Source organism: Lates calcarifer, linkage group LG3, assembly GCF_001640805.2.
Source record: "Lates calcarifer isolate ASB-BC8 linkage group LG3, TLL_Latcal_v3, whole genome shotgun sequence".
NCBI lineage: Eukaryota > Metazoa > Chordata > Actinopteri > Centropomidae > Lates > Lates calcarifer.
Window position 1 is genome coordinate 21,341,044 of NC_066835.1, and position 26,221 is coordinate 21,367,264.

At 42.6% G+C, this 26,221-nt stretch overlaps 3 protein-coding genes across 3 annotated transcripts in view; all 3 read left to right on the forward strand.

The window, feature by feature from the left end:
* The first annotated feature begins 32 nt into the window (after positions 1 to 32).
* tatdn1 (TatD DNase domain containing 1) lies at positions 33 to 3,273 on the forward strand. Its single transcript, XM_018683014.2, has 12 exons — positions 33 to 140; positions 580 to 645; positions 731 to 780; positions 868 to 931; positions 1,003 to 1,146; positions 1,283 to 1,325; positions 1,419 to 1,504; positions 1,597 to 1,637; positions 1,733 to 1,809; positions 2,118 to 2,188; positions 2,457 to 2,583; positions 2,925 to 3,273. The coding sequence occupies exons 1-12, from the start codon at positions 62 to 64 to the stop codon at positions 3,025 to 3,027; spliced, it is 951 nt and encodes a 316-aa protein (XP_018538530.1). The 5' UTR covers positions 33 to 61; the 3' UTR covers positions 3,028 to 3,273.
* Positions 3,274 to 3,680: 407 nt separating this feature from the next.
* On the forward strand, positions 3,681 to 11,950 carry rnf139 (ring finger protein 139). Its single transcript, XM_018683016.2, has 6 exons — positions 3,681 to 4,251; positions 6,271 to 6,926; positions 7,679 to 7,826; positions 7,940 to 8,046; positions 8,296 to 8,547; positions 8,671 to 11,950. Exons 1-6 carry the CDS (start codon positions 4,089 to 4,091, stop codon positions 9,451 to 9,453), a joined length of 2,109 nt encoding a protein of 702 aa, XP_018538532.1. The 5' UTR covers positions 3,681 to 4,088; the 3' UTR covers positions 9,454 to 11,950.
* Positions 11,951 to 12,562: 612 nt separating this feature from the next.
* The window catches only part of tmem65 (transmembrane protein 65), a 31,146-nt gene continuing 17,487 nt past the window's right edge, over positions 12,563 to 26,221 (forward strand). Inside the window, exon 1 of the mRNA XM_018683020.2 lies at positions 12,563 to 13,218. Coding sequence (XP_018538536.1) covers positions 12,927 to 13,218 — 292 coding nt within the window. The 5' untranslated portion in view covers positions 12,563 to 12,926. The remainder of the gene's footprint in view (positions 13,219 to 26,221) is intronic.

A 26,221-nucleotide genomic window follows, 5' to 3' on the forward strand; every position in this document is an offset into this window, starting at 1 on the left:
TCTAATCTATATATCTAAAAGTGACTGCTCTCTGCTACAGTAATTACGGTATTGTAGCATTATGGGGTTGGTGAGAGCTGCATGTGTGGTTCTTTTTAGAAGCATTGCTCTTACTACCATGGCTCAGCACAAATTCATTGGTAAGACACCTGTGTTTTATGATTAGAAAACACACAACAGGAAGGTAGAGGCCGCCAGGGGTCAGTGCCTGCTGGTGTTTGTTGTAAACAGGTCAGCCTGCATGTTTAGTTAGCATGGGAGCTAATGAGTTAGCTCTGCTGAAAATGACAACAGAGCAGTCACAGAGGTTTGCAGCTGTGCAGGGAGATGTCAGGCGGGTTGTTCTTAGTTTACAGCAGTTCATCACTCCTGATCACAGCTGATACTACTGTCAGCAGCAGGTCCTGTGTTTGTAGAATCCAAATAAAGTCATGAAGGTGGAGGTGAAAACATGTGATTTGGCAAACCCTGTCTGTCTTAGTTATGTTGGCACCAATATCACAGGAGAACGTGTTATCAGTTCCAGCATGTCAACAGTGTATAGGACAAGAAAATGTTTAGTAACCTCTCTGTGTCCAGATATCGGTGTGAACCTGACAGATCCCATGTTCAGAGGACTGTACAGAGGGAAGCAGAAACACGATGGTTCGTAACTTCTTCAGTTGTTTTTTTTTCTTTTCTGGGCTGTTGAGGTGAAGTTTGTCTGAAACCTGCTGTGTTTTCTCAACAGATGACTTCAATCAGATCATTGACAGAGCTCTTAAAACTGGAGTTGAAAAGGTAAGATAAGTATCTGTGTATGTCTCATTATTGGGGAAAAAGCCATTCAAACCTTCTTTAATATGTAACATCTGCTGCTTTCTACAGTTTATGATCACAGGAGGAAGCCTTGAAGACAGCAGGGAGGCCCTGAGACTAGCTGAGAGCAGAGGTACTGATGACAGTGACACATGACTAAATGGTTTTCGGTTGATTTGTTAAACACTCTCCCTCCTCTTACAGAGGAGTTCTACTGCACGGTCGGCTGCCATCCCACCCGCTGCAGCGAGTTTGAGCAGAACGGAGAATCCCAGTACTTCTCTGGGCTGAGGGAGCTGGCAGCAGCCCACAGAGGAAAGGTGGTGGCCATCGGAGAGTGTGGGCTGGGTGTGTACTGTTAGTGATGGTGCATTTGTGCAGACGTATGCAAAAAAAACTGTAAACAGAAATAACACTGAGTATTTCACTGTTTAATGGCATGTTGATACTATAATGTGTTGTGTGTCTTTTCTCCTTGTTCCAGATTTTGACAGGTTGGAGTTTTGCCCAAAAGACACTCAGCTCAAGTAAGTTAGTCCATAAAAACTGAACTTTATACCCTTTATTGAACATTATATACTCTTAACCTTTCAGCCTGTTTTCTCTTCTGTCTGTCGCAGATACTTTGAGAAGCAGTTTGACCTGGCAGAGGAGACCAAGCTGCCCATGTTCCTCCACTGCAGAAACTCCCATCAAGAGTTCATTGGTCTGTTAATGTACCAAAGACCTGGTCTGGTTCATGAAAGGACTTCTTTTTAAACAAAGCATTTTACTGTTTCTCTGTCTGTGTTTCAACAGACATCATGAAGAGAAATCGAGACCGGTGTGTTGGAGGAGTGGTGAGGACATTTGCTTTAGGACAGAGTCCACAGTTTGGTAGAAAGTGTACAGTAAAGAAATGATGGGAAATCAAACCTTTCATTTTTTCTCTCAGGTCCACTCATTTGATGGGACAGCAGAGGACGCTGCTGCGCTCATTGACCTGGACCTTTATATTGGAATAAATGGATGGTGAGAGGATTTTGAAACGTGATTTTTTGGGAGGTTTTTTGTTATTTTTGTTCATTACAACTTCAAAACATCTGTCCTGTGCAAACTTTGTTTACAAAGTCAGATCTTTGTGTTAAAGCCTTGCAACTCTGCATCTACCTTTACACACCCCAATACATTCCTTAGGTCAAATTTCTTGTCACATAATAGAGCTGTGGCTGCGCTCTGCCAACTCAGTTTGAAACAGATTAAAGATCATTTCATTTTTAAAGCTACACAGAAAAGATGCTACAACTTAAACTGTGTTTTTTGTCATTTTTGTTTTTCAGTTCTTTGAAAACTGAGGCCAATATTGAAGCTATGAAGTCCATTCCCTCTGAGAGGCTCATGATAGAAACAGGTGAGCTGCAGCCAGTTTATTGTGATTTAAAAAAAAGATATTTGACAAAATGTTGAAACCTTGTTGTTAACACAAAAAAGACAAACATTTAGATTAGATTTAGATTTAAAGTTTTCAGCACCTCAGTGAAGCTGAGGTAAAATGTTTTATTATCACATGAAATAAAAAAAAGTCTAAATGTTTTGTGTCACATTGTTGTTGTTAGTGTGGTTATTACACTGTTGTATGGAATTTATTTATGATCTAATACCTGCTCTTTCCCTCCCAGATGCTCCGTGGTGTGGTGTGAAGAACACTCACGCAGGCTCCAAATATATTAAAACTACATTTCCCACAAAGAAGAAATGGGAGGCGGGGCACTGTCTAAAAGACAGGAATGAGCCCTGTCACATCATGTGAGTAATGTCGGGCTGAAGCGAGAGGGTAAAATCTTTGTAGAGCTCTTTGGATAAATTAAACAGTTTAAACAGCAGAGTAAACATCTGTGTTGTTAAACCCACCATGACCTAATGTATACGTAACAGGCAAAGTCAGATACACTAAGAATCGATCTGGGAATTAGGATTTAGTTGAGTAGGGGTGCAGGGGAGTCAGGTGAGTGGAAGGCGAGAAGGGGTTACTGCAGGGCAGGAGGGAGTGGCAGGGTCTTAAGTGACAGGAGAGTTAGTAACATGGCAAAGGCAGACAGAAAATGAATGAACTGTGACACATTTTACTATTTATATGTCTCCACCAGACAAGTTTTAGAGGTGATGGCAGCAGCGAGGGAAGAGGACCCACAGGAGCTGGCTAACACCATCTACAACAACACCATCAGAGTCTTCTTCAGCTCGAGCTGATGACAGATCAGATTAAATCTTCACAAGACCGACTGATGAGGCCTTATTTTACTTTTCGACCTGATGAATGTGTGTGTGTGTGTGTGTGTGTGTGTGTGAATGATGGGTCCAGAGTTAAAACTCCCCCCCGTGCCTAATTTGAAAAGTCAAATAAACCTGGTAATCAGTCCTCTAAAATACAGAATCACAGTTTGTCAGTTAATGGATTATTCAGTCAACACAAAATAAACTGATTTGCGATTTTTATTGCATGTGTAAATTTATTATTTTATATGGTTTTACATAGATTTCAACATAAGGATATTTATGTCTGTGAATATTCATATGTGATAATAATAAGTACGACAGTTATAACTTAAGAAGTACAGTGAGTATTTACATGTAATTTCCAAAAATGTCAGTGTGGGCTCTTTATATATGTAGATATGTATGTTAGGGTTAGACATTTATGTCTGTGTGAAGAAAGAAGAAATAGTGAAGAAATATAAAGTAGCAGAAAATGTAAATATACACTAAAACTGTACTGAAGTGCAGTACCAGTAAAATAATACTTAGTTACTTTCCACCACTGGATGTAAAATATAAAAAACATTATAATATTTTTTTGTGTAAATACCGAGTTTTTTGTGAAACGTGCAACGTCAACGGCCACACCCTCTGACGCCGGAAGTGACATCACGATACGTCGGAACAGCCTAGCAACTTCTGCGGTCTCCCCAAAGCAACCGAAGCGTTAGCAAGTGGTCGGTCCTCATATACCTGGACATATTTTCTGATAGCGGACTGCGGAGGGTCTCAGGAGAGCCCTGAAGTGAAACGGTTGGTGGGTCGGTAACATCCGGGACGGGAGCAGCCCGACGTTAAACAGAAGAAGAAGAAGCAGCAACAGGAGGTTGAGCTGGGCGGACATGGCGGACGGTTGCAGGTCCCCAGCTATCAAATAAACGTCAGGCAAAGCGAAACCGAAGACGAGAGGCGGCTGCAGGAGGACCTCAACCCGTTTTAATGTTACATGGATAGTCGGGGCTCCCCAGGACTGTAGCCGCCCCTACTGAAGCCGTATGGCGTCCACTCAAGCCCGGTTAGGCCAGCAGGCCTTGGCGGTGCTGGATGTGGCTCTGCGAGTTCCCTGTATCTTTATTATCGACGCCATTTTTAACTCTTACTATGACCCTGGTTCGGGATGGGCCGGGGCGATGGGGAAGGTGTTGGTTAGAGTCATGGGTAAGCATGCTAAAGTTTTAGAGTCCAGAACAGGAGCCTCTTGTTTGTGTCAGCAACAGCCAGCGACCTGGCAGCTAGCTGCCCTACGCCGTGTGGGGCTCTGTCACCTCTCAGACCGACTAAAGCCGATTTAGCTCCCGGCAGCAACATCAATACAAGTCAGATCTGTCTGACACAGTAGCTGAGTAGTTTGCCTCAAACCTGATTCAGTCTGGAGTCACTAAACTCCGAGCTAACCGCATAGCTAACCTTGTCACCGGTGTTTGCGTCGGTGTCGGTGTCCCCCGTCAGTAACCAGCGGGTGTCCTCAGACGAACTCTGGGGGACATTTCAGCAGCCTGTCAGTCTACCTGTCAATATATTCTTCTTTTTCCCCCGTAGCTTTGCCCAGCATGCATGGGGGATATGAACAAAACAGAGCAGAAACTATTAGTTGATTAATCGATCAGACATTCGACATAAATATGACCTGTAACTATTTTGGTAATCCAGTAATAATTTGTCATTTTTCAAGCAAAAACAGTGGGAAAAAGTCAAATACTTGCAGATTTCAGCCTCTCAGAAGAGAAAATTTGCTGCCTTTCTTCATCTAATATCACTGTAGAGATTGTACAGATTATTCGATGATGATCTAATAGTATCCTGCAGCTATAGAACAAAATTAATATTGAAATAAAATCCAGTAGGGCTGGAGCTAACGATAATTTTCACTTTATTCTTGATTATTGTTGATCCCTTCAGAAAAATGCAACATCACAGTTTCCCAAAGCCCAAGCTGACTAATTTAGATGTTTGAGGATTAAGGAAATCAGTTGGTCTTATATTTATTGAGTATTGATGATCTTATGGCATAAAGTTATGTTTATTCTATTGAGTACAGTGGGTTTTTAATCAACAGATGGTGAGGTTTTACTTCTAATTCGTTTAAACTAAACTTTATACTTAAACCTTACCATATGATAAATTAGCAGTTGAGTTTTATTTCAGTCAACACTGGCAAAAACAATTAATTCACCTAATTTGCATTTTGTCCAACCTGATGCACTTTCACTTTAATTTAAACTCCTTATTTCACATGCATAGCTTAATGTTTTTAGTGCTTTAAACTAGTCTACACCTCGGACAGCTGTTTTTATTCCTCCCACAAAGAGTAGAACTGATAAATCTTCTGTCTGTGCAGTGTTCAGTCATTTGCAGAAAACACTGTACACTGATAAACAACAAGTAGGTTACATAACTCTCTGTTCGTACAGTTTGTAGACCTTTGTACGGCTCAGACATTTTCAAAGTCCCCTTGCTGTTAGCCAAGAGTCTGGAGAGGCAAGGGGCCAAGTGGAGTCTCATGTTTCTTCAACCCACTCTTCTGTATGTTTAGTACCAGCACATGAATCCAGCGTAAGGCCATGTTTACCTGGAATTAATCTAAAAACAAGATGTTCTAAAAGCTGTACAATCCAAAATGTGACCAGACATCCACAGTGATTATTTACAAAGTTCAGTGCCCTGAAGCCACTTAGTCAATGAGCTCTTAACAGAGCTGATACAGTGTTAACATTGTCCTTGACCAAATCTTAGTTACAAGTAATCATTGTAAGGGGCCTAAGGTCAAGATGACAGCGTATACAAGGCATATGGAAAGAGTCAGGTGATGATGAGCTAATTTACTCCAGTATACTAACTTAACTATAACTACCATATATCTGCTTTAATGCCTGTGATCTCCTACTCCGTTCATTACATGATGTTAGGTTTTGTTTTGCTTCTTCTAATTTAGTAGTCATCCATTAAAATGCTGTTTTCTGCTGTGCTGAAATAGTCCTATTTGTATTGTGGACAGCAAAACCATGTTCACATCCCTCACCTGAAAATCCACAACACATAAACAGATTTCTGATTATAGGGAGCTTCTTATCAGACAAACTTGTAAGCTACATGCAGCTAATTGTCCTCTGTTCATTTTCCAGGTCTTCCCACCAGTTTATTGTCAGTTTTGCTAACGGTGTCTGTGTTGTGTCCCAGGTGTCCTCATCTCCAGTGTGGTGCTGCTGCTCTCCCAGAAAGCCTTGTTCAAGTTCTACACTCTCTTCTTTGCTGTTCTCCTTGGCATGGCGGCGGTCCTCATCAACTACTACGCCACTTCCCACATAGACTTTTACAGCGCCTACTACAAAGCGGCGTTGGGGTTTAGGTTGCTGCCCAGAAACGGGCCAACGCTGTGGCTGGGCATGGCTGCGGTCCAGCTTGTTTTTGGCGTGGGCTATGTGTTCCTGCTCAACCTCCAGTCGGTGTTTGCTGCGCTGGTGGTGCTGGACATCATGATCCCTCTGTGGGGGCTGATGATTGAGCTGCCTGCTGACGTCAGGCAGCTGGTGGCCGTGTTCTCGGGCCTGGCGCTGGCTCTCAACACGGCCGTGTGCCTGGCCATGAGGCTCAAATGGTTCTACTATTCGTGTCGGTACGTCTACCTGCTCATACGGCACATGTACAGGATCTACGGACTTCAGCTGCTGCTAGAGGACACGTGGAAGAGGATCAGGTTCCCTGATGTGTTGCGGGTGTTCTGGCTGACCCGGGTCACTGCCCAGGCGCTGATCCTGGTCTATGTGGTGCGGGCGGTCAGGAGGGAGAGTGGTGATGCCACAGGCGGTGCCACCGATGGGAGCTCCGACTCACAGGTAAAATCATTACCAGTTTTTATCAGGCTTTATCCATTTCATTTGCAAAAGTATTAAATGCACATTTCATTTACAAACCCTTTGAATATCTTTTTTGTTTTTTGTTTTTTGCTTGGAGGTAGTGAACATTAGTCCTTGTATGTGGTTGTAAGTTGTTTTCTAAAAGCACAACTCTTGTGCTGCAAGAGAGCTGTAGCAAACACTGTCTCTCCTGCTGCCACAGTAGCAAAGAAGCTTAAACTAATTGATCATTTTTAATCCATCTTCAGTTTCTGCTGCTTATCAGGGTCCAGGAGTCCTTGTTACACACAGCTGAGAAGTGATGACATATACAGCTGATGTATATGTCATAACAGTGTGTGTGTTTGCTGATAAAAAGGAAAGTTCAACACAGAGATGCTAACACTGCTGTGTGTTGGAGGTGATTCAGAAACGGAACAAGAACTGACAAGTAGAAATGTTACACTCAGTACAAACTGTGGTCATAATTCTTCTTCTAAAACAACCACATTTAGCTTTGCATCAAAAGTGTTTCTTTACAGATATCGCCATTCATTGATGTGGATAATAATGGTAATTTATGTTACATTTGCAAAAAGAAGAGCAAAAACTTTTCTGTTTTCTTGTTGGGGAGGCAGATCTGATGCTGAAATCTTGTGGCATTGGTGCCTCACCCCAAAAATTTGCATTGTCTGAGTGAAGGGAGTTTTTTGTTGTTGCAGGGAGTAACTTGCACTGTGTGCTGTTTTCAGGGTTACCTGCTGAGCTGGGACGTGTTTTGGGATCTGACGAGTAACCTGATCATCTCCGGCTGTGACTCCACTCTCACCGTGCTGGGGATGAGCGCCGTCATCTCCTCCGTCGCTCACTACCTCGGCCTCAGCATCCTGGCCTTCATAGGTACGACTGAGCGTGTGTGTTGCATACGTGTACACACTTTTATTATCTGCTGTGCACACTGGCTGTAAAAATGTGCCTTAAGTCCAGCGTTTTGTCTCGTCTGGTCTCTTCAGGTTCAACAGAGGAGGAGGACAAGCGATTAGGCTTCGTGGCTCCTGTTCTGTTCTTCATCCTGGCTCTGCAGACTGGCCTCAGCAGCCTGGACCCAGAGGAACGCCTGGTATATCACTGCAGGATTCTCACTTCCACCTCTGCAGCTGCAGAGACACATTACTCAGTGTGTTAGATTTAATGAGCTGATGTAGAAAGGGATCATTGACTTTCTGTGCTCTCCAAACAACCATTAACAAATTTGAATTATTGATACATAAGAAAGAACATTTGCTGTATTGCTTTTATATTTTGGGCATGTTACTGAGCAGTTACATAATGATCAGTAGCTGAGAACCTCTCTCACATTGATCCAAAGGTTCGTCTGAGCCGGAACATGTGCCTTCTGCTGACGGCCATCCTGCACTTCATCCACGGGATGACCGACCCCGTCCTGATGTCCCTCAGCGCTTCCCACGTCTCCTCTTTTCGCCGCCATTTCCCAGTCCTGCTGGTGTCCCTGGCGCTCTTTGTGCTCCCCGTGGCACTCAGCTACGCCCTCTGGCACCACTATGCCCTCAACACCTGGCTCTTCGCCGTCACCGCCTTCTGTGTGGAGCTCTGCCTCAAGGTGAGAATGGAGAATTTATCCTATGGGCATGGGCATGCAGCTTTTTGGGTCCACCCACTGATTGGTTGGTACTGTCCTTTACACATTATATCTAACTTGCTCCCCTCCCCTCCCTCGCTCCAGGTGGTGGTGTCACTGACGGTCTATGGCCTCTTCATGGCTGACGGCTTCTCCAACGTCCTGTGGGAGAAGCTGGACGACTATGTCTACTATGTACGCTCCACAGGCAACATCATCGAGTTCCTGTTCGGTGTCATAATGTTCGGAAACGGGGCCTACACCATGATGTTTGAGTCGGGCAGCAAGATTCGTGCCTGCATGATGTGTCTGCACGCCTACTTCAACATCTACCTGCAGGCAAAGAACGGCTGGAAGACCTTCATCAACCGCCGCACAGCCGTAAAGAAAATCAACTCCCTGCCGGAGATGCGCGGGGACCAGCTGAGGGACATTGAGGACGTGTGTGCCATCTGTTACCAGGAGTTTGCCACCTCAGCCCGCATCACGCCCTGCCACCACTATTTCCACGCGCTGTGCCTGAGGAAGTGGCTCTACATCCAGGACACGTGCCCCATGTGCCACCAGAGAGTTTACGTTGAGGAGGAGAGCCGAGACAGAGCCGCCTTCTCTAACAACAACGGGGGCTACGCAGCGCCGCAGGACGCCGCTGCCGCAGCCCCGCTGGCACCGGGGGAAAACCAGCATGGACAGCCACCTGCTGAGCTGCCGGTCGATGGTGTGGCAGCCGGCGCACAGGCCGCAGGAGGACCGGGGGAGCTCAACAACGAGCTGCTGGAGGACAACGACAGCATAGAGTATGACGAAGATGAGTGGGGGACTCAAAATGGCAGCACGCCAATAGAAGAAGACTATATCAATGATGACACTGACTCCACTGAGGACTGACAAGAGAAGATCTATAGAGAAAAATACATATATCTTTATTATATTTAAGTTAAAAAGAATTATAAGACACAACTTCAGCATCTTAATTTGTTTTTGAAAAATGTCAGGGATGTCACTCTCTTTTTTTCTTGTTAGTTTCTTTATGTTTGATTTTGAGTTTGGGTTTTACTCTATAAGGGCTTGTGGAAAGAGTAACTGCTGCTCTCAGTCTGTGTGTGGACTGTGTGTGTGTGTGCGTGCGTGTGTTTTGGGGCTGGATGATGTAGACCAAAAAGTCATACTATTCCTTTTTTTTTTTTTTTAGTTTATCCCAAAAGTATTGGAGATCCTGATTGAAATCTTGCCATGTGGAAACAGTTGTCTGTATGCAATTTATTTCTCAATGCCTCAAACCTGATACACATCAGTTAGTTAAGAGAGTTAAGATCAGATTTTCTGCAGCTTGGAGATTCTGCACAGCACAAATCTGCCTTGTTTTTCCCTCTGAAACAAGAGAAGGGGCTACAGTCACATCACAACTTTGTTTAGATTTTGTCACTTGTGCAGCCCTAATGTGTATCTGTGTGTGCGTGGAACTGTGCGTGTGTGCCTGCCGACGTGTAATGTGCTTAGACGATGTCTTAAAGATGCAGTTTATGTTCTTGTGCAGTGTATACGCTGCAGTGTGTTAGTTTATTAACGACAAAAATGTGGAGCGACTAACCAAATTCAAGCTTAAATCAATCTGCAAGTCAGGATTGAAGAAGGGTGTAAAATTTGAGCGTAAAACCTGCTGTCACTGCTTTCTCCAGCTGTTTTGAGGGATTCCTAAATATTTGAGAATATTCCTCATCAATAATGTTTGGCTAACAGGCTTCAGCTGGGTTACTTTTGTTGTCATGCATGAGTGGAGTTATGTGTAGTTGAACTTATTGCCTCTACTTCTTGCTCTCAGACTTTTCATCTTACTAAACTGACCTTGGGTGCTGTCAAACCCTGACCTGCAGATCCATCACAGCTCAAATTTGTGGCTCATTGGTTCAACATTTTTGTCCTTAACAAACTCAGAGTATTTATGAACGTGTCCAGAGAGAGAGGATGAAGGCAGGAGAGTGAAGCAGTTTTCTATCAACTCTGCACCTACCAGAGAAAAACATGAGGTGTGTCTGATTAAAAAGTGACTTGCTACTGTAATCACTGATATACCTCTATCATTACTTACTACTGGTCCCTTGTGTGACCTTGCTTACATTTGTGTACGTTATTGTACATATAATAAAACAAACACGTGCACACTTTGTCCCTTAGGATCAGAGAAACATTTGTTTTCAGATTTTTTTTTTTCCAATAATCTTACTTTCCACATTTCTCTTCACAGAAATCAGTATTTAGTTTGGTTAAATTCTTGTTTTCAGACCCAGAAATTGTTGTTTGTAATAAGAGTGCTGGTATGGAGTTGTATTGGAAGCCACATTTGGAGAGCTGTATTCCCAAAAAATGTATTTGGTTAAATGATTATTTCTTGACGCTTCTTGGTAAATGTCACAGAAATACTGTATGAAAACGTGCCAGTTGTTTTGTCTACCACGGACTTTATGTACTTGCATTTCTTTCAAAAGGAAAAAAAAGTACCATAAATTGCTTTACATGTCAGTTGTTAGTCATTTTGTAAGAACAGTTGTCATTCAGTAAATGCACTTTTTTTTGTTTCTAATCACTGGCACAGACTGGAGCTTTCTCGTTCTGTCCAACCAGGGCAACAAACCACGACGACTGCACCTTTCTGAAGGCTCAAACTGTGCTTCTAGTCTCAGGGTCCTGCTGCAGGGCTGGAAGAGTACTTTCAATACATTGAAAATTTTCCAGGCCTTGAAATAAAAAACGGAAGGAGCTGCAGAAAAGACAGTTTTCAATGTAATAAACCTCTGACTATATCTGAGGTTGCAAAGACACTGTCATTTCATACAGTCTGTGGTATTTGTTGTAATGTTGAGCCACGAGATGCAGTCGCTCAGTTCTGTTTTCCAGCAGCAGATGTCCTACTGAACACTGATCCAAAATCTTTAACTACTGGCACGAAATGAAGCCTCAGAAAATTTTTAGGAGTCATGTCTTCGTCTTTCTCGACGGTACAGCTCGGCCAATACGTGTCCCTCAGCGACTACAGAGATCTTCATTGTGAATTTGTATGAAAAAGCTTTCAAGCACAACTCCTTGAGTATTACACTGTTTAGACTTCCACAGCCTGAACGTCTTAAGGGTTTGACTACAAACTCGTGTTCATTACTGTTGTAATTACTGGTCGCAGAAAATAAGCTGCAAGGAATACATTATGTTTAATGAGAAAGAGATGGGGTCGAATTTGATTAGAAAGCTGTGCTTTTTGACATGTGTCAGCAATGAAGGACTTTGATTAATAGGTTGATTGTTCTGGAAGCTTTTTAAAAGGTAAAAGCTGTTCATTTTGCCTTTTGTTTTAAAAAGAGATTTATGTAAATAAAATCATCTTTGATATTGATTTTGGGTTGTATCTCAGATCTCACTGACATCACCTTTAAATTACTTCATCCAGCATACATAACTTTATTCAGTATATCCATAGTGTAACAGGATCATACACTTGAAGCAAACGCTTCAGAATGTGGAGATGCAGTTGAGTTCCTGGATCAGTAGGTGGCGCCATTTCAGCATTTTGAATTAAGAATAATTTCTCAGGTTATAGTTTTAAGCAGAGAGAATATGTTTAGCTGAATCTTTACTTAGTCTACTTAACTAGTTACTTAGCACTTAGTTTCTAATAAAACTGCAACTGTTGTGATTTAAAATGAAATTTATTATTCCCCGAAGCTCAAGTAATTATTTTGTCTGATCAATAATCAAAAACCTGAAGATGTTGAGTTTACTATAATAATAAATTGAGAAACTCACAAATCCCCACACTTGAGAAGCAGGTAACAGTCAATTGTCAGCATTTTCTGTTTAAAAAGACGAGTCGGTCTCTCAATTAAGCCATCTAAATACTTCCTCCACCACTGAACTCATGTTTTTGTCAGTGACTTTAATATGAAAAGGTATGAGCGAAACCAGCTTGTTTTATTTTGAAAACCGCCACCGGAAGTTCGCATTTGAGTTCCGTTAGCTTGTCGCTGCTTAGTTGTCGCTCGGCTTTAGCTTGAACTTCATGTGCTTAACTCCTGACCGCCGAGTCTCTAAAGATCATGAGACGGTTTGGGCGGTGGACAGCACGAAGAAAGGATATGTGCAGCTGTTTGGAAGTTAACCCGAGTTTTAGAGAAACGGTCGTCAAAACTCGTCGGTTTCTTTCCCACTGAAGACGAATCTAGCTAGTAAGACCGAGCGAGACTCAACTTCTGCCCGAGCGCCAGCGTAGTCGGAGCGGGGAGACGGCGACGGGGAGGTGGGCGCTCAAATAACCGTTAAGACAAGCAGTTTTTACGTTTTACAGAGTGGACTGGTTATTTATTTTTGCCACAATGCTCAAGCTTTGCCTTCAGAGAGCTCTCCGACCGGCGGCACAGAAGTTACCGCCGGGACTGAAGCTGGCACCACCACCGGCGGCGGCGGTGCTGGTGGTGGCGCCCAGGCTGCCGGGGATAGGGCGACACACGCCGAGCTGCTGGATGGGCACACACGGGAGGAACGAGCCGAGGGAGCCGCTCAACTCCCCCAAGAGAGCCAAGGAGTTTATTTACCGTCTCCAGCCCAAGGAGAGGGCGTGTTTACTGAAGGAGCTGCAGAGTTTCGAGTCCATAGCCATTGCTCAAGGTAAGTGAGAGAAACAGCGCAGGTCAAAGGTCGACAGCTTCCACAAGAAGCTCTGAGACTGAATGAGAGGTCAGAGGTTATCTGTACAGGCCATGCCCCAACGTTTCCCGCCCCTATATTACACTGATGTGCACTGCAGCAGAAGTGCAGGTGCAAATGAAAGACTAAAAGTAACTTAGTCAGGGGCCGTCACCTCACCTCAGCAGGTGACTTCACAGATGAATGAAAACCGGCAGACTGTTGGCTCTCAGAAGCATGTATGAAGCCACACCTGAATGAAATGATTGGCTGATTTATAAAGTAACTGTCTGTAAAATGATATTTTTGGGTAGCACCTAGTGGCCAATGTAGGAACTGCAACAACAGTGGCAAAGGTGTGTCACCTTTTCCAAAGAGCAAATTCCTCTTTTTATAGACTTTTAACATGTAACCCATCAGATCTTTGACTTCAGATTTAAGACTAAAGACTGAGAATCAACCAGGTGTAACACATGCACCTGTACGTGTAATAAGTAGTGATTCAGGTGAGGCGGGGCCACAACACCAAAGCTAAATTAGTTTGGGTGTGCTTCAGAGAGCGTCACAAACTTGTTAGTGGTTTTCATTACAGCCTGACTAATAAATCGTTCAGGCTGATGATCAGCATTGGCTGCAGACTGTGGTCCAACATGTTTACAACTTTTACCTTTCATATATTTCTTAATTCTAGTTCAGTAATTGTTTGACTCATCCTCAACAAGATGTGGTGCCACAGCATCTTCAGCACCTGCTGCTGACAGATTCAGCATCATATTTACCTTGTTATATGCCACCTGCTTTCCATTCAATGTGTTTCCCCACCTGTGATCCTATTTAACAAGCAGCACACAGACATGTCCAACTGGAAAGCAGCCTTTGAAAGGACCTTGGCTGATGTAAGACATCAGTACTTGTTTCGTCTTTCACTCACTTGTGTAATTTTTCAGGCTGTCATAAAAATCCCAGTGTTCCCAGAGTTTCCCTGTGGTAATTCTGATTTGAATATTTTCATGAAGATGCCATAATTTTCTTATCTGACCAAGAAGTATAATTTTCCACTTCAGTATTTTATTTCACAGTTTGATTTTCCTCCATCTTTGAACAGTTGCATCACTCATCAAAGTGACTGCTGTTATTCAGCACTTGCAAACCTGCAGCCGAAACAGAAGTGTTGTTTTGTGACTGTAAAGTTTTACTGACTCCACCCTTATTTAAAATAGTCAGCACTGACACAGATCTACGCCAGTGTAAACACAGCAGTGTCTGTTTGGTGCGTATTTGGAGTCTCAGTCATTGTTTTCATTTTTCTGCAGTGTGTGGACCGTCACGAACAGGCAGTGCAGTGTGTGCACATGTGTGCAGTGTGTGTGATCAGTTCCTCTCTTAGTCATCAGAGGGTATTTTCTGTTTGCTTGAAAGGAACATAATTGTCTCCACGTGAGCCAAACCAAAACTGGAGTGACTCATCTTGGGACTGAAATAGTAAAATCAGCTGAATCAAGAACAGAAAGATCTGAGTAATATTCTCTGGTGTCTGGTGAACTCTTCATGTTGTATGCTTGGGAAAAAAGTGCAAATGAAGTTGGGATGTTAAAACATTTTCAGCTTGGATTTTAAGAGCTGTAAGACCTGGAGTAGATGCTGGACTTGTAGATATTGTTTTAACCTCAGCACAGAGACCACCTGGAGTCAGCTCAGTCAGTATTTAATGGTGCGTTTACTGTCCTCCTCGTCTCTGCAGTATCCCATACTGTCCCCCCTCCTTTTGTCAGTACGGTCAGATAATGCTGGAGTGCTGACACTGCTAAGACTTCAAAGAGTTTCAGACCAGCTCCTCATCACTTTGCAGTGTAACACTCTGCTCTCATTAGCCCTGTGCACACAAACTGTTTTTCTGGGGTATTATGTAAGCTGATGTGTAAGCTGATTTTTAGGCAGCTAATTTAATCACCCATTAGACAACATTTTATTCAATAACAAGGATTCAGGAATGTATTTGGAGCGTTCCTTCATCTGTAGTTTTGAGCAAAAAGGACAGTTTTCTTGTTGTAAAAGAACATTTCAGACACTGGTTTTAATCTGCCTGAGACCCAGCGTTGGGTCCACACCCAGTTGTTGGCAAACATTTCTTTAGAGTGACTGTTGTGTAAGAGGTTTTGTACTGGAATGTGTCCTCTGTGGTCTCTGCACAGGTATGGAAAGTATTTGAAAACTATAGAAACCTGATTTACTAATTAAAAATCCTTATTATCAAAGAAATATCCCATAGAAAAGACAAGAGTTTGGCCTTTGGTTGTGAGAGGCATTTTCACAAAGACAGTATTATCTCCCTCTCCCCCACTCCTCTTCAACAGCTGTTGGAAATGACTGGTAATAATCCTGGTGAGTGTCTTAGAGGTTTTAAAGGTCACAGAAATGTCTTCATGCTGGTTAATTTTTTGTATCTTGTAAAAACAGTTCACGTCAGCCTGGCAGCAGAGAGAGTCCAGCTCCTCTTGAGACAGTTTGACCCAAACAAGTCATTTTCAGTTTTACAGGGATGTATCACAGTGTAATTTAACATCCTCATTATTTTTCATAGACTTTCATGATCCCAATTATTCAGTCTTAACACTGGGAGTAAAATTGTAAAGTAAAATTCTGTTTTGCTACGAATTTCATAAAATTTTGGAATATCAGTTTATCAGCTTTGGGAACTCACTTCCATGAGCAATCACATGATCCTGTAGCTCAAATCTTCTCAATTTAAATTTAAATCCCAAAATACATTTTAAAACTGTGTTTGAAAACGGAAGGAGTGAGTGTGGACACCAGGCGTAAATGTAGCAGCAGACGTGTATTAACACTAAAAGGTATTAGTGTGGATGTAGCCTGATTTGGTTTCCTCTGTCAGTAAATAGTCAGTTTAATTGTTTAAGCTGAGATGTAAATATGAGGGTGGAGTGTGTTAATAAGTGAGACAGAGTCTGACACAGAGCATCACCTCTCTCTCTGCAGACTGTTCATTAGACATCAGCAGTGTTAGGACGAGTTTGTCTCCGAAAGTCTTCGCTAATAAGCAACTGTCTGCAGCCCAGACTCTCCCTATTACTTTTCCTACTAATGAGCTAAATGCCACGGAGAAACAGTGGGAATCGGAAGCATTTACTGTAGGGATGGGAAACATTTTCAGCTCAGTGAGTTAGTCTGACACCGAGCTACACTGCAGGCTCATTAAAACATTATATCTGAGTTTCAGACATTTAACGCTGTTTGCGAACTAGAGAGATGCTCGGTGGGAATGTGAAAGCTGTCACATTAAGTTGTGATTGCTCAGCATGTTGTAAAGGCCAGTTAAATTCAATTCAATTTTATTTATATAGCGCCATATCACAACAACAGTCATCTCAAGGCACTTTTCATATAGAGCAGGTCTAGACCATACTCTTTAAAATAGGTATTTACAGAGAGAGACCCAACAAATCCCACCAAGAGCAAGCACTAGGCGACAGTGGCAAGGAAAAACTTCCTTTTAAGAGGCAGAAACCTCGAGCAGAACCGGACTCAGGGTGGGCGGCCATCTGCCTCGACCGGTTGGGTTAAGAAGGAGAGAGAGGGGGAGAGGAGGGAGAGGGGGTAGGGAATAGCGAAAGAAGAACATAGCATAACACAGGTTCCATATCAGATGTAAGATGAGGCCAGTAATACAACAGTAGTAGTGATAGTAGTGATAATTAAAGTATTAACTGCTAACACAGCAATACAACTAATAGCAGTATAAGTCATTTCTAATTCTAGCAGCAGGTGTTGAGTGGAGTTGTAGGAGCAGCAGGAGACTTGTCATCACAGATCAGACTCTACAGCTCCAGAGGCAGAAATACCTGCAGAAAGAGACAGAAGAGGAGAGAGAGACGGAAGAGCACAATACTACAGGAAAGGGGAGATACTGAGTTAGTAACATGTAACATGGGATATGAATCCATATTGAGTGGAGAGAGGTGGAGAGAGAGAGAGAGAGAGAGAGAGAGAGAGAGAGAGAGAGAGAGAGGAGCTCAGTGCATCATGGGAGATCTCCCGGCAGTCTAGGCCTATAGCAGCATAACTAAGGGATGGTTCAAGCCTGAGCCAACCCTAACTATAAGCTTTATCAAAGAGGAAAGTTTTAAGCCTACTCTTAAAGGTACAGAGGGTGTCTGCCTCCCGGACCGAAACTGGGAGAAGGTTCCACAGTAGGGGAGCCTGATAACTGAAGGCTCTGCCTCCCATTCTACTCTTGGAAACTCTGGGAACCACCAGTAAACCAGCATTTTGGGAGCGCAGAGTCCTGGTGGGATTGTAGGGGACTATGAGATCTTTAAGGTAAGATGGAGCCTGACCATTAAGGGCTTTGTATGTGAGGAGGAGGATTTTGAATTCTACTCTAGATTTGACTGGGAGCCAATGTAGAGAGGCTAACACAGGAGAAATGTGATCTCTTTTCCTAGTTCCTGTCAGTAGTCGTGCTGCAGCATTTTGAATCAGCTGCAGAGTCTTTAGAGACTTGTTGGGGCAGCCTGATAATAATGAATTACAGTAGTCCAGCCTAGAAGTAACAAATGCATGGACTAGTTTTTCTGCATCTTTTTGGGACAGAAAATGTCTAATTTTGGAGATGTTACGCAGATGAAAAAAGGCAGTCCTAGAAGTTTGTTTTATGTGTAAGTTAAAGGACAAATCCTGATCAAAGGTGACTCCCAGATTCTTTACAGTGGAGCTGGGAGCCAGGGCAATGCCGTCTAGTGGAGCTACATCATTAGAAAGTTTGTTTCTGATGTGTTCAGGACCAATTATAATGATTTCAGTTTTATCTGAGTTTAGTAGTAAGAAGTTGCTTGTCATCCAGATTTTAATGTCCCTAAGACAAGCTTGGAGTTTGGCTAGATGATTGGTTTCATTAGGTTCCATTGACAGATAAAGCTGTGTATCATCTGCATAACAATGGAAATTTATGGAGTGTTTCCTGATAATATTGCCCAAGGGAAGCATATACAGAGTGAAGAGGATTGGTCCAAGCACTGACCCTTGTGGAACTCCAAGTCTAACTTTTGTGTACATGGAGGAGTAGTTGTTAACATGTACAAACTGAAGCCTATCAGATAGATAGGACTTAAACCAGTTTAGTGCCGTTCCTTTAATGCCAATAAAGTGCTCCAGTCTCTGTAAAAGGATGTGATGGTCAATTGTATCAAAAGCAGCACTGAGATCTAACAAGACAAGTACAGAAACAAGTCCGTTGTCTGATGCTATCAGGAGGTCGTTCGTAACTTTTACAAGTGCTGTCTCTGTGCTGTGATACAGCCTAAATCCTGACTGAAAAACCTCAAATAAACTATTGTCCTGTAGAAAGTCGCACAACTGTTTTGCAACTGCTTTCTCCAGGATCTTAGAAAGAAAGGGGAGGTTAGATATAGGTCTGTAGTTGGTTAATACATCTGGATCTAGAGTGGGCTTTTTTAGAAGAGGTTTGATTACAGCTGTTTTATACGACTGCGGAACATAACCTGTTAACAAGGACAGATTTAACATATCTAATACAGGACTGCAAATTAAGGGCAGAGCTTCCTTAAGCAGCCTAGTTGGGATGGGGTCTAAGAGACAGGTTGAAGGTTTAGATGCTGAGATAATTGATGTGAGCTGGGCTAAGTCGATGGTAGAAAAGGAGTCAAGGTTAGGTTTTGCAGCTGACTCTATGGATCCTGTGTTATGGCATAAATCTGTACTGATTGAAGGCAGGATGTGATTAATTTTACCTCTAATGGTAGAGATTTTATCATTAAAAAAGTTCATAAAATCATTGCTACTGAGGGTTATAGGGATGCGTGGATCTATAGAGCTGTGACTCTCTGTCAGCCTGGCTACAGTGCTGAAGAGAAACCTGGGGTTGTTCTTATTATCCTCTATTAATGATGAGTAATAGGCACTTCTTGCATTACAGAGGGCCTTTTTATATCTTTTGACACTATCCTGCCAAGCTAAGTGGGATTCTTCCAGTTTGGTGGAACGCCACACTCTTTCAAGCCTACGTGCTGTTTGTTTCAGTGTACGGGTTTGGGAGTTGAACCATGGAGCTTGCCTCTTTCTCTTTATTGTTTTCATTTTTAGGGGGACGATGGAATCTAAAGTGGTACGTAATGAGTCTGCAACACTGTCTACAAGATGATCAAGCTGGGAGGGAGTAGCTTCTGGAAAATTAAGATGAGGCACTGGACCTAAGTTAGTGGGAATCATTTCCTTGAATTTAACTACTGCATTATCGGAAATATTTCTAGTCAGGATGTTTTTTGCTGATAATACATAATCCAGCAATATGAAGTCGAAAGTGATTAAGAAGTGGTCTGATAGAATGGGATTCTGTGGGAAGACTGTTACATGTTCAATGTCAATACCATAAGCTAAAACAAGGTCGAGAGTGTGACTGAAACAGTGAGTGGGTTTATTTACACACTGAGAGAAGCCAATACAGTCTAGTAAAGAGGAAAAAGCAGAGCTAAGGCTGTCATTGTTGACATCAACATGAATATTGAAGTCGCCTACAATAATAACTTTATCTGTTTTAAGAACCAAACTCGACAGGAACTCTGAAAATTCAGATAAGAAATCAGAGTATGGACCAGGAGGACGGTACACTACAACAAATAGAATTGGCTTTAATGTTTTCCACCTTGGGTGGGACAGACTAAGAACAAGACTTTCAAATGAATTATAACTGAGTTTAGGTTTAGGGTTAATTAATAAAGTGGAGTTGAAAATGGCTGCGACTCCACCTCCACGGCCAGTGTCTCTGGGAATGTGAGTATTAATATGACTGGGGGGGGTTGATTCATTCAGGCTAACATACTCATCCTGACACAGCCAGGTTTCAGTCAGACAGAATAGATCAAGATGGTGATCTGATATCAAATCATTTACTAGTACAGCTTTGGATGAGAGAGATCTGATATTGAGTAATCCGCATTTAATTATTTTATTTTGCTGTACATTTGAGGTGGATGTGCTGATTTTTATTAGATTATTGTGACTAACTCCTCTTTTGTTGATCTTCGATTTAGTTAATTTAAATGGTCGGGGGGCAGACACAGTCTCTATGGGGTAATGGAGGGGTGACTGCTCTAAAGGAGGCACAGAGAAGCGTGTAAGACTGCAGCTCTGTCTCCTGGCCTGAACTCTGGATTGTCAGGGCTTTGGTTTCCTAATAAACTCTGTCAGATTTCTAGATATGAGAGATGCTCCATCAAAAGTGGGATGAATGCCGTCTCTCCTAACCAGACCAGGTCTCCCCCAGAAACTCTTCCAATGATCTATAAAGCCCACATCGTTTTCTGGACACCACCTCGACAGCCAGCGGTTGAGTGAAGACATGCGGCTATACATGTCATCACTGGTCAGATTGGGCAGGGGACCAGAGAAAACTACGGTGTCCGACATGGTCTTTGCAAGTGTACACACCGAGTCAATATTAACTTTAGTGACCTCCGACTGGCGTAGTCGGGTGTCATTAGCGCCGACGTGAATAACAGTTTTATTGTATCTACGCTTATCCTTAGTCAGCAGCTTTAAATAAGATTCAATGTCGCCCGCTCTGGCCCCGGGAATACATTTAACTATGGTCGCTGGAGTCGCTATCTTCACGTTCCGCAAAATGGAGTCGCCAATCACCAGAGTTGGCTCCTCAGCGGGTGTGTCGCTGAGCGGGGAGTATCTGTTAGAAACGTGAACTGGGTGGTGGTCAGCAGTGGGCTTCTGCTTACGGCTACGCCTGTCCTTACGAACAGTCACCCAGCTAGCCTGCTTTCCCGGCTGCTCGGGAACTGCCGGGGGAATGCTAACAGGAGCTATGCTAGGCTGCTCCGCACCGGCTACGGGGGGCTGTTTAGCACTAGCTGCTGAATTAGTTTCCATGGTGCGGAGCCGGGACTCTAATTCACTAAGCCTCGCCTCGAGCACAGAAAACAGACTACATTTATTACACATACCATTATCATTAAACGAGGCAGAGGAGTAACTGAACATCTGACACGCAGAGCAAGAGAAGGCAGGAGAGGGAGAAGGAGAGCGAGAGGCCATGGCTGAGAGTTCAGCTAAATCAGTAGCAGAAGATAGCGTGACTCGATAAAGTACCACACAGAAAGTGGAGAAAGTTGGTGATTTAGCAACTACTGTTACTGTGAAAGTGCAGATTAAATTGGTGATAGAGTCACAGAAGTAGTGTCGGTAAAAAGAAAGTATCTAGTCTGAGACAGGTATACACCAAACGACGATCTCCAAACACCGGTAACCGGAAGTGACGGAATACGCTTACCGCAGTACGTCAGCCCAAGGGAAGACTCAGTTACAGAGCTTTGTCACAGCAGATATTTTGACTTGTCAAACACATGTAACTGAACATTAATAAAGGTTGTGCTCCATTTAGCGGTGTTAAGCCACAGTTAAGAGTACTTCACTGATTTAGTGTTGCACTCACTTAGCATTGTCAGACTCATGACCTTGTTTTAAGCATAATGCTACTGTTGCTCTCAGATTTGTTGAGCAGTTATTATTTATCTAATAAAATCTGACCATGTTCTTCTCATTTTAACTGCTTAATAACTAAAAATAGGAGTGAGATCAGACCTGCAGCCAATGGTAGTTCAGACCCAGGAGCAAGAAAAGGTTCAAAAGCAGCGCTGCCAGCTCACTCAGAAAGTTTACATCATTAAAACTCCCAGCTCCATGTTCTTCACACTCCATAAATACAATGAGAGGTTTATGAGTAGTAACAAGTTGTTTACTCTGTGCAGTAATTTGTCTGAAGTGTCACACTGCTAATACATTGTTCTCACTAATGATGCTCTGGAGGTTGGTTTGGTTTTGAACTGGCTATCGATGCTGTCTGAGGACACCTCATCATGTCGGGAAAAGGAGGGCGTATAACCTTATCACACTGTAGGATTGTCTGCTGGGACATTTATTCCCAAAAACACTGGTGAAAGAGAACAACTATTCATTCGCATTAGTCACCTGTTATTTCCCTCAGGTGATAGAGTCTAATAAGCTCATAGATTTGTGTCACTTGGCTGTGATGTGGCCTTTTAAGACAAGGGGGAAAAACAGATCTGTTGATGTGTGGTGTTGAAATATTGGCTGGAGCTCCATCACAATTTCCATGTTCTTTGAAGCATGGAAAGTGATTTTAAATGAGTTTCAAGAAGCAAGATGGAAATGCAAACATTTTAGTGCAGAAACAATCTCCTAAGCTTTCTCTGAACCAGTCAGAGTTCCTCAGTAAAAAGAGGAATGCATAAAAATGAGAATGTGAATATAGTATCATGACTGTATTTCCTACTGAACCCATCTGTTTCCTCAGGCTGTGCCACAATTTAATCCATATCAACTTATTTTTGTGATTATTAATGATGTGGAATTGTTATTTGTCTCTCTGTCCCAGCTGGACAGGCTGTCCCACTGAGTCCAATTAAAATCCACTATGAAAGTGTAAATCTGCTGTTGCTCCTGTGTCACTTTGACAGGAGAGGAGACAGTAAATGGTGATGATGCACATCATAGCAGAGCTCCTCATAAATACATTTGGCATCAATTTAAACAGTCTCCCCAACTAAATCCTGAGTGAATGTGGATCAGGACACCAGATATGTTTCCAACAGCTGCCTATCTAAATCATGGTGAATCCAGGTGGGCTGGGATATACTGCAGTCTTTTAGACTGATGAACTAAAACAGGCTATTTGTCATTACCTGTAACCACTAGACTGAAACAGACATTATTGGGGTTTGAAATTGAAAATGTAGCTTCAAAGAAATAAAATTCTGCAGCCCAGATAGCTCTGTGTTTGGGTTATTATTGTACATCAGCAGTGAGTGTCACAGAGCATGGGTCTGTGCTGCTTTTAGAAAAAGACTGTTGAATCCAAATCCAGGTTTAGGTGTTAAGGTCTCCTGTGTTTTATTTGAAGTTTTGATATCCATAAGAAGATATATTTTTGGTCTTAATTTCCAGAAAACATCTCAATATAGTTTTATAGGCTGTAGTATAAATAGGGTGTTATGTGTCTGTCTCTGAGTCTGTCTTCTGATTGGTTGACTATTTTCTGGGTGACACACAGCCAGGTCAAACCACAGGTAACAGACTGTACCCTGCTGTAGCTTGGTAAAACTCACCAGTAGATGCAAATGGCGACTGCACCTCTGAGGAAAATGTGAAGCAGTAATGAGCTGAAATGAGCCAAAGAGCTAAAAAATGGTGGTGAGCACGGGCTGAAACCTAGAAACCTGAAGGCTAAACGATTTCTGCATTGTATGTTGCTAATAATAAGACCCAGGAGAGAGAGTAAGGTTTGATAAGAGACTCCTCAGTATCAGCATTTCTAACAACTGTCCATTGAAACACTGTCCTTGTACTGGATTTTTTAAATATCGTTCATTTCTGGACCTGAAAGTTTGAAGCATCAGTTGCTTATTACAGGTTCAGTGTGTCTAAGCAGCAGCAGATGGTGCTTCTGTTCAAACAAAGGAAACTCCTCAGAAATGCAGTGTGCCAAATTATAATGAGATTAAAAATAGTCATTGACTCTTGGGATAATAATTAACAAAGTTTTAATCATGTTTACACTAGGACTGTCCCCTGAGTCAGCTCTTCTAACTGATGCATCGACTCTGAATTACTGCTGTTTCCCATCATACCTCTCTACATGACTCCCATCTTTTACCTAAAAACTCACATTTTAATGTCTTCGTTCTAATTACTACCTCCTTGGTAGATTGAAGTCATTTCAAAACACTTAACCACTTGTATTGAACTTGCATCACTCAGTGAACCAGTGTGTCTGGGTTACACACTGGCTTTTAAAACTGTGCACTTCAGCCCTTTTATCTGGTAAAAGTACCATAACTCCTTCTGCTTACAAATACAGCTGTTACATAACTTAAAGTACCACCAGGTCCAGACATTTTTCTTTTTCACCAGGCTTTTTCATTTGAAAATCAACATTTTGTGGTGTGAAAATTGCATTTGAATGTTGGAAGCGTTGTATCTGTAGAGTGGGAATTCTTCACAATAGTACAGCGCCTTTTAGGAAGGTGCCTGAAGCTCCTTTGTCTGATGCAGAACAAGCACAGGAATCAGTATTTCCAAATCATAATGAACAGTTGTCTTTTCTTCATTCTGGTTTTGTTATAAAGACACCTGTAGCTGCATCATTATCAAGAAATAAAGTAACATGATTGGTAGTAAACTGGAGAATCTTTTCCTCTCAGCCTCTGTGCAGATATAACAGTCATCCTGTGGCTGGGTGCCCTGGTGGCAGTGATTAGGAGCTGTTGATTGTATTCTTCTTTGCATTGAGTGCTGGAGGTTTGCTTTTTCTTTTCATGTCTGATGTGTCTCTCTGTGCAGAGAACATTCCCTGCCAGCAACAAGAATAGACTCCTGAAATTAATTCTGACAAATAGTGCAAACCTACAGGGAATTAATTAGTGGGGATAGGACACTGTGTTTTTTTGTTTGTTTGTTTGGATGCAAATCCTGTTGAATGCAGCTGTAGGTATTTACATTTGGCACTCAAGTAGACAGTGATAGATACTGAGAGTTCATTAACTGTGACTTGGAGCCCTTTTCATGGCCTTATTTAAGTAAACATCTGCTGTAGAAGAGACTGCTCAGAAAATGAGGCAGGTCTTTATCGTCCATGAACCTATAATAACAACTGGAAATCCTGCGGCAACACACACCGCAGTGTGTGCTTTCAGTCGTCCACTCAGCACACTCCCTGCAGCGTGCCAGCACACCCCAGGAACTTCTCAATCTCATCATGTGTTGTGGAAGTGAGGTCGAGGGTTGCTGGGGGTGAAGTGGTTATTTCCTCTGAGACTCGAGAGCGATAAACAATCTGTAGAGGAGGAGGTTTGAGGCGCGCCACAGCACCTGGGAAGTTTGAGTTAAGATTAAAGGAGAGGCGCTGTTTGACACACACAAATTAGGTCCTCACTTCAAAACTTTAGCTGCCTCCTTAAATCAGTGGCTGAGTTTGCCAGGTCGACAGCAGCATATCGCTTTCAGCAGAGCAGAAAGTGCTGCCTCATGCAGGGAGATTGAGCTGAATCCTCTCCACATCTCAGAGCTGACAGTTGCATAAACAGTCAAAGAGAAAAGGGGGAGAGATGGAGGACAGGAACAGGCAGGTAAAGAAATACAGAGAGAGAGGCCAGTAGAGAGACCGAGTCTGCTGCAAACCAAAATGGATCATTCTGTGTCAAATCAGACAGAATCCGGGACGGTGGTTACAGCACTGCAGTTTGTCTTTATAATGTTTGTGTCTCAAACCTAAGGCCTGTAAAATATTTTGGCTTAATTGCAGCGTTTGTATATTTCTTTTGTCCCTCTATTTTTGATTTTTACACCCTTAAAAACACCTTGTCTCATTAGAACTGAACCATTAGCACTTTGTACCCTTAATAATCATAAATCAAACAATGTCCATGTATATTTTTATGTTCCTTCCTCTTCCTTGCTTTCAGCTTGTCAAAGAGAACCTGTTGTTCAGTGGTTATTTTCTTCTTTGTCACCCTGTCTTTGCCCTGAGACCAACCAGGCCATGCTCTGCTGGATATATATAGCTGATGTATTTTGGAAACACCTTGACATCTGCAGAGATGTTACGTTAGTCTTGTAGCCGGTCTTAAAACTGTGACAACCGTCAGACAGGAAGTCCGGGGAAGAGCTAAATACTCCCCGAGATGTCTGCGTTGTGTTTGAAGCAAAGTAGTGTCTCAACTCTGTGCCCTTTGTCATTTCAGCAGATATCTGCAGTCCTCCAGTAACACTGCAGCGCTACACTACCTACTGTGTTCCCCCCTGTTGTCTGTCTGACAGGCAGCAGCAGCCTGCTCTCTGCTAAAGCTCCTGCTATGTCCTAAGAACCTGTATCCTCAAAGCCATGAGGCTGTGAGATACTAAAATATGTAACTTTGAATGA

Excerpts from the sequence above, each read along its gene's own strand:
- tatdn1 (XM_018683014.2), top strand. The coding sequence starts at position 62 with ATGGGGTTGGTGAGAGCTGCATGTGTGGTTCTTTTTAGAAGCATTGCT. Across the intron at positions 781-867 it reads TTAAAACTGGAGTTGAAAAG|TTTATGATCACAGGAGGAAG; the intron begins GTAAGATAAGTA and ends TGCTTTCTACAG. Across the intron at positions 2,189-2,456 it reads GAGGCTCATGATAGAAACAG|ATGCTCCGTGGTGTGGTGTG; the intron begins GTGAGCTGCAGC and ends TTTCCCTCCCAG.
- rnf139 (XM_018683016.2), top strand. The coding sequence starts at position 4,089 with ATGGCGTCCACTCAAGCCCGGTTAGGCCAGCAGGCCTTGGCGGTGCTG. Across the intron at positions 6,927-7,678 it reads ATGGGAGCTCCGACTCACAG|GGTTACCTGCTGAGCTGGGA; the intron begins GTAAAATCATTA and ends TGCTGTTTTCAG. Across the intron at positions 8,047-8,295 it reads TGGACCCAGAGGAACGCCTG|GTTCGTCTGAGCCGGAACAT; the intron begins GTATATCACTGC and ends ATTGATCCAAAG.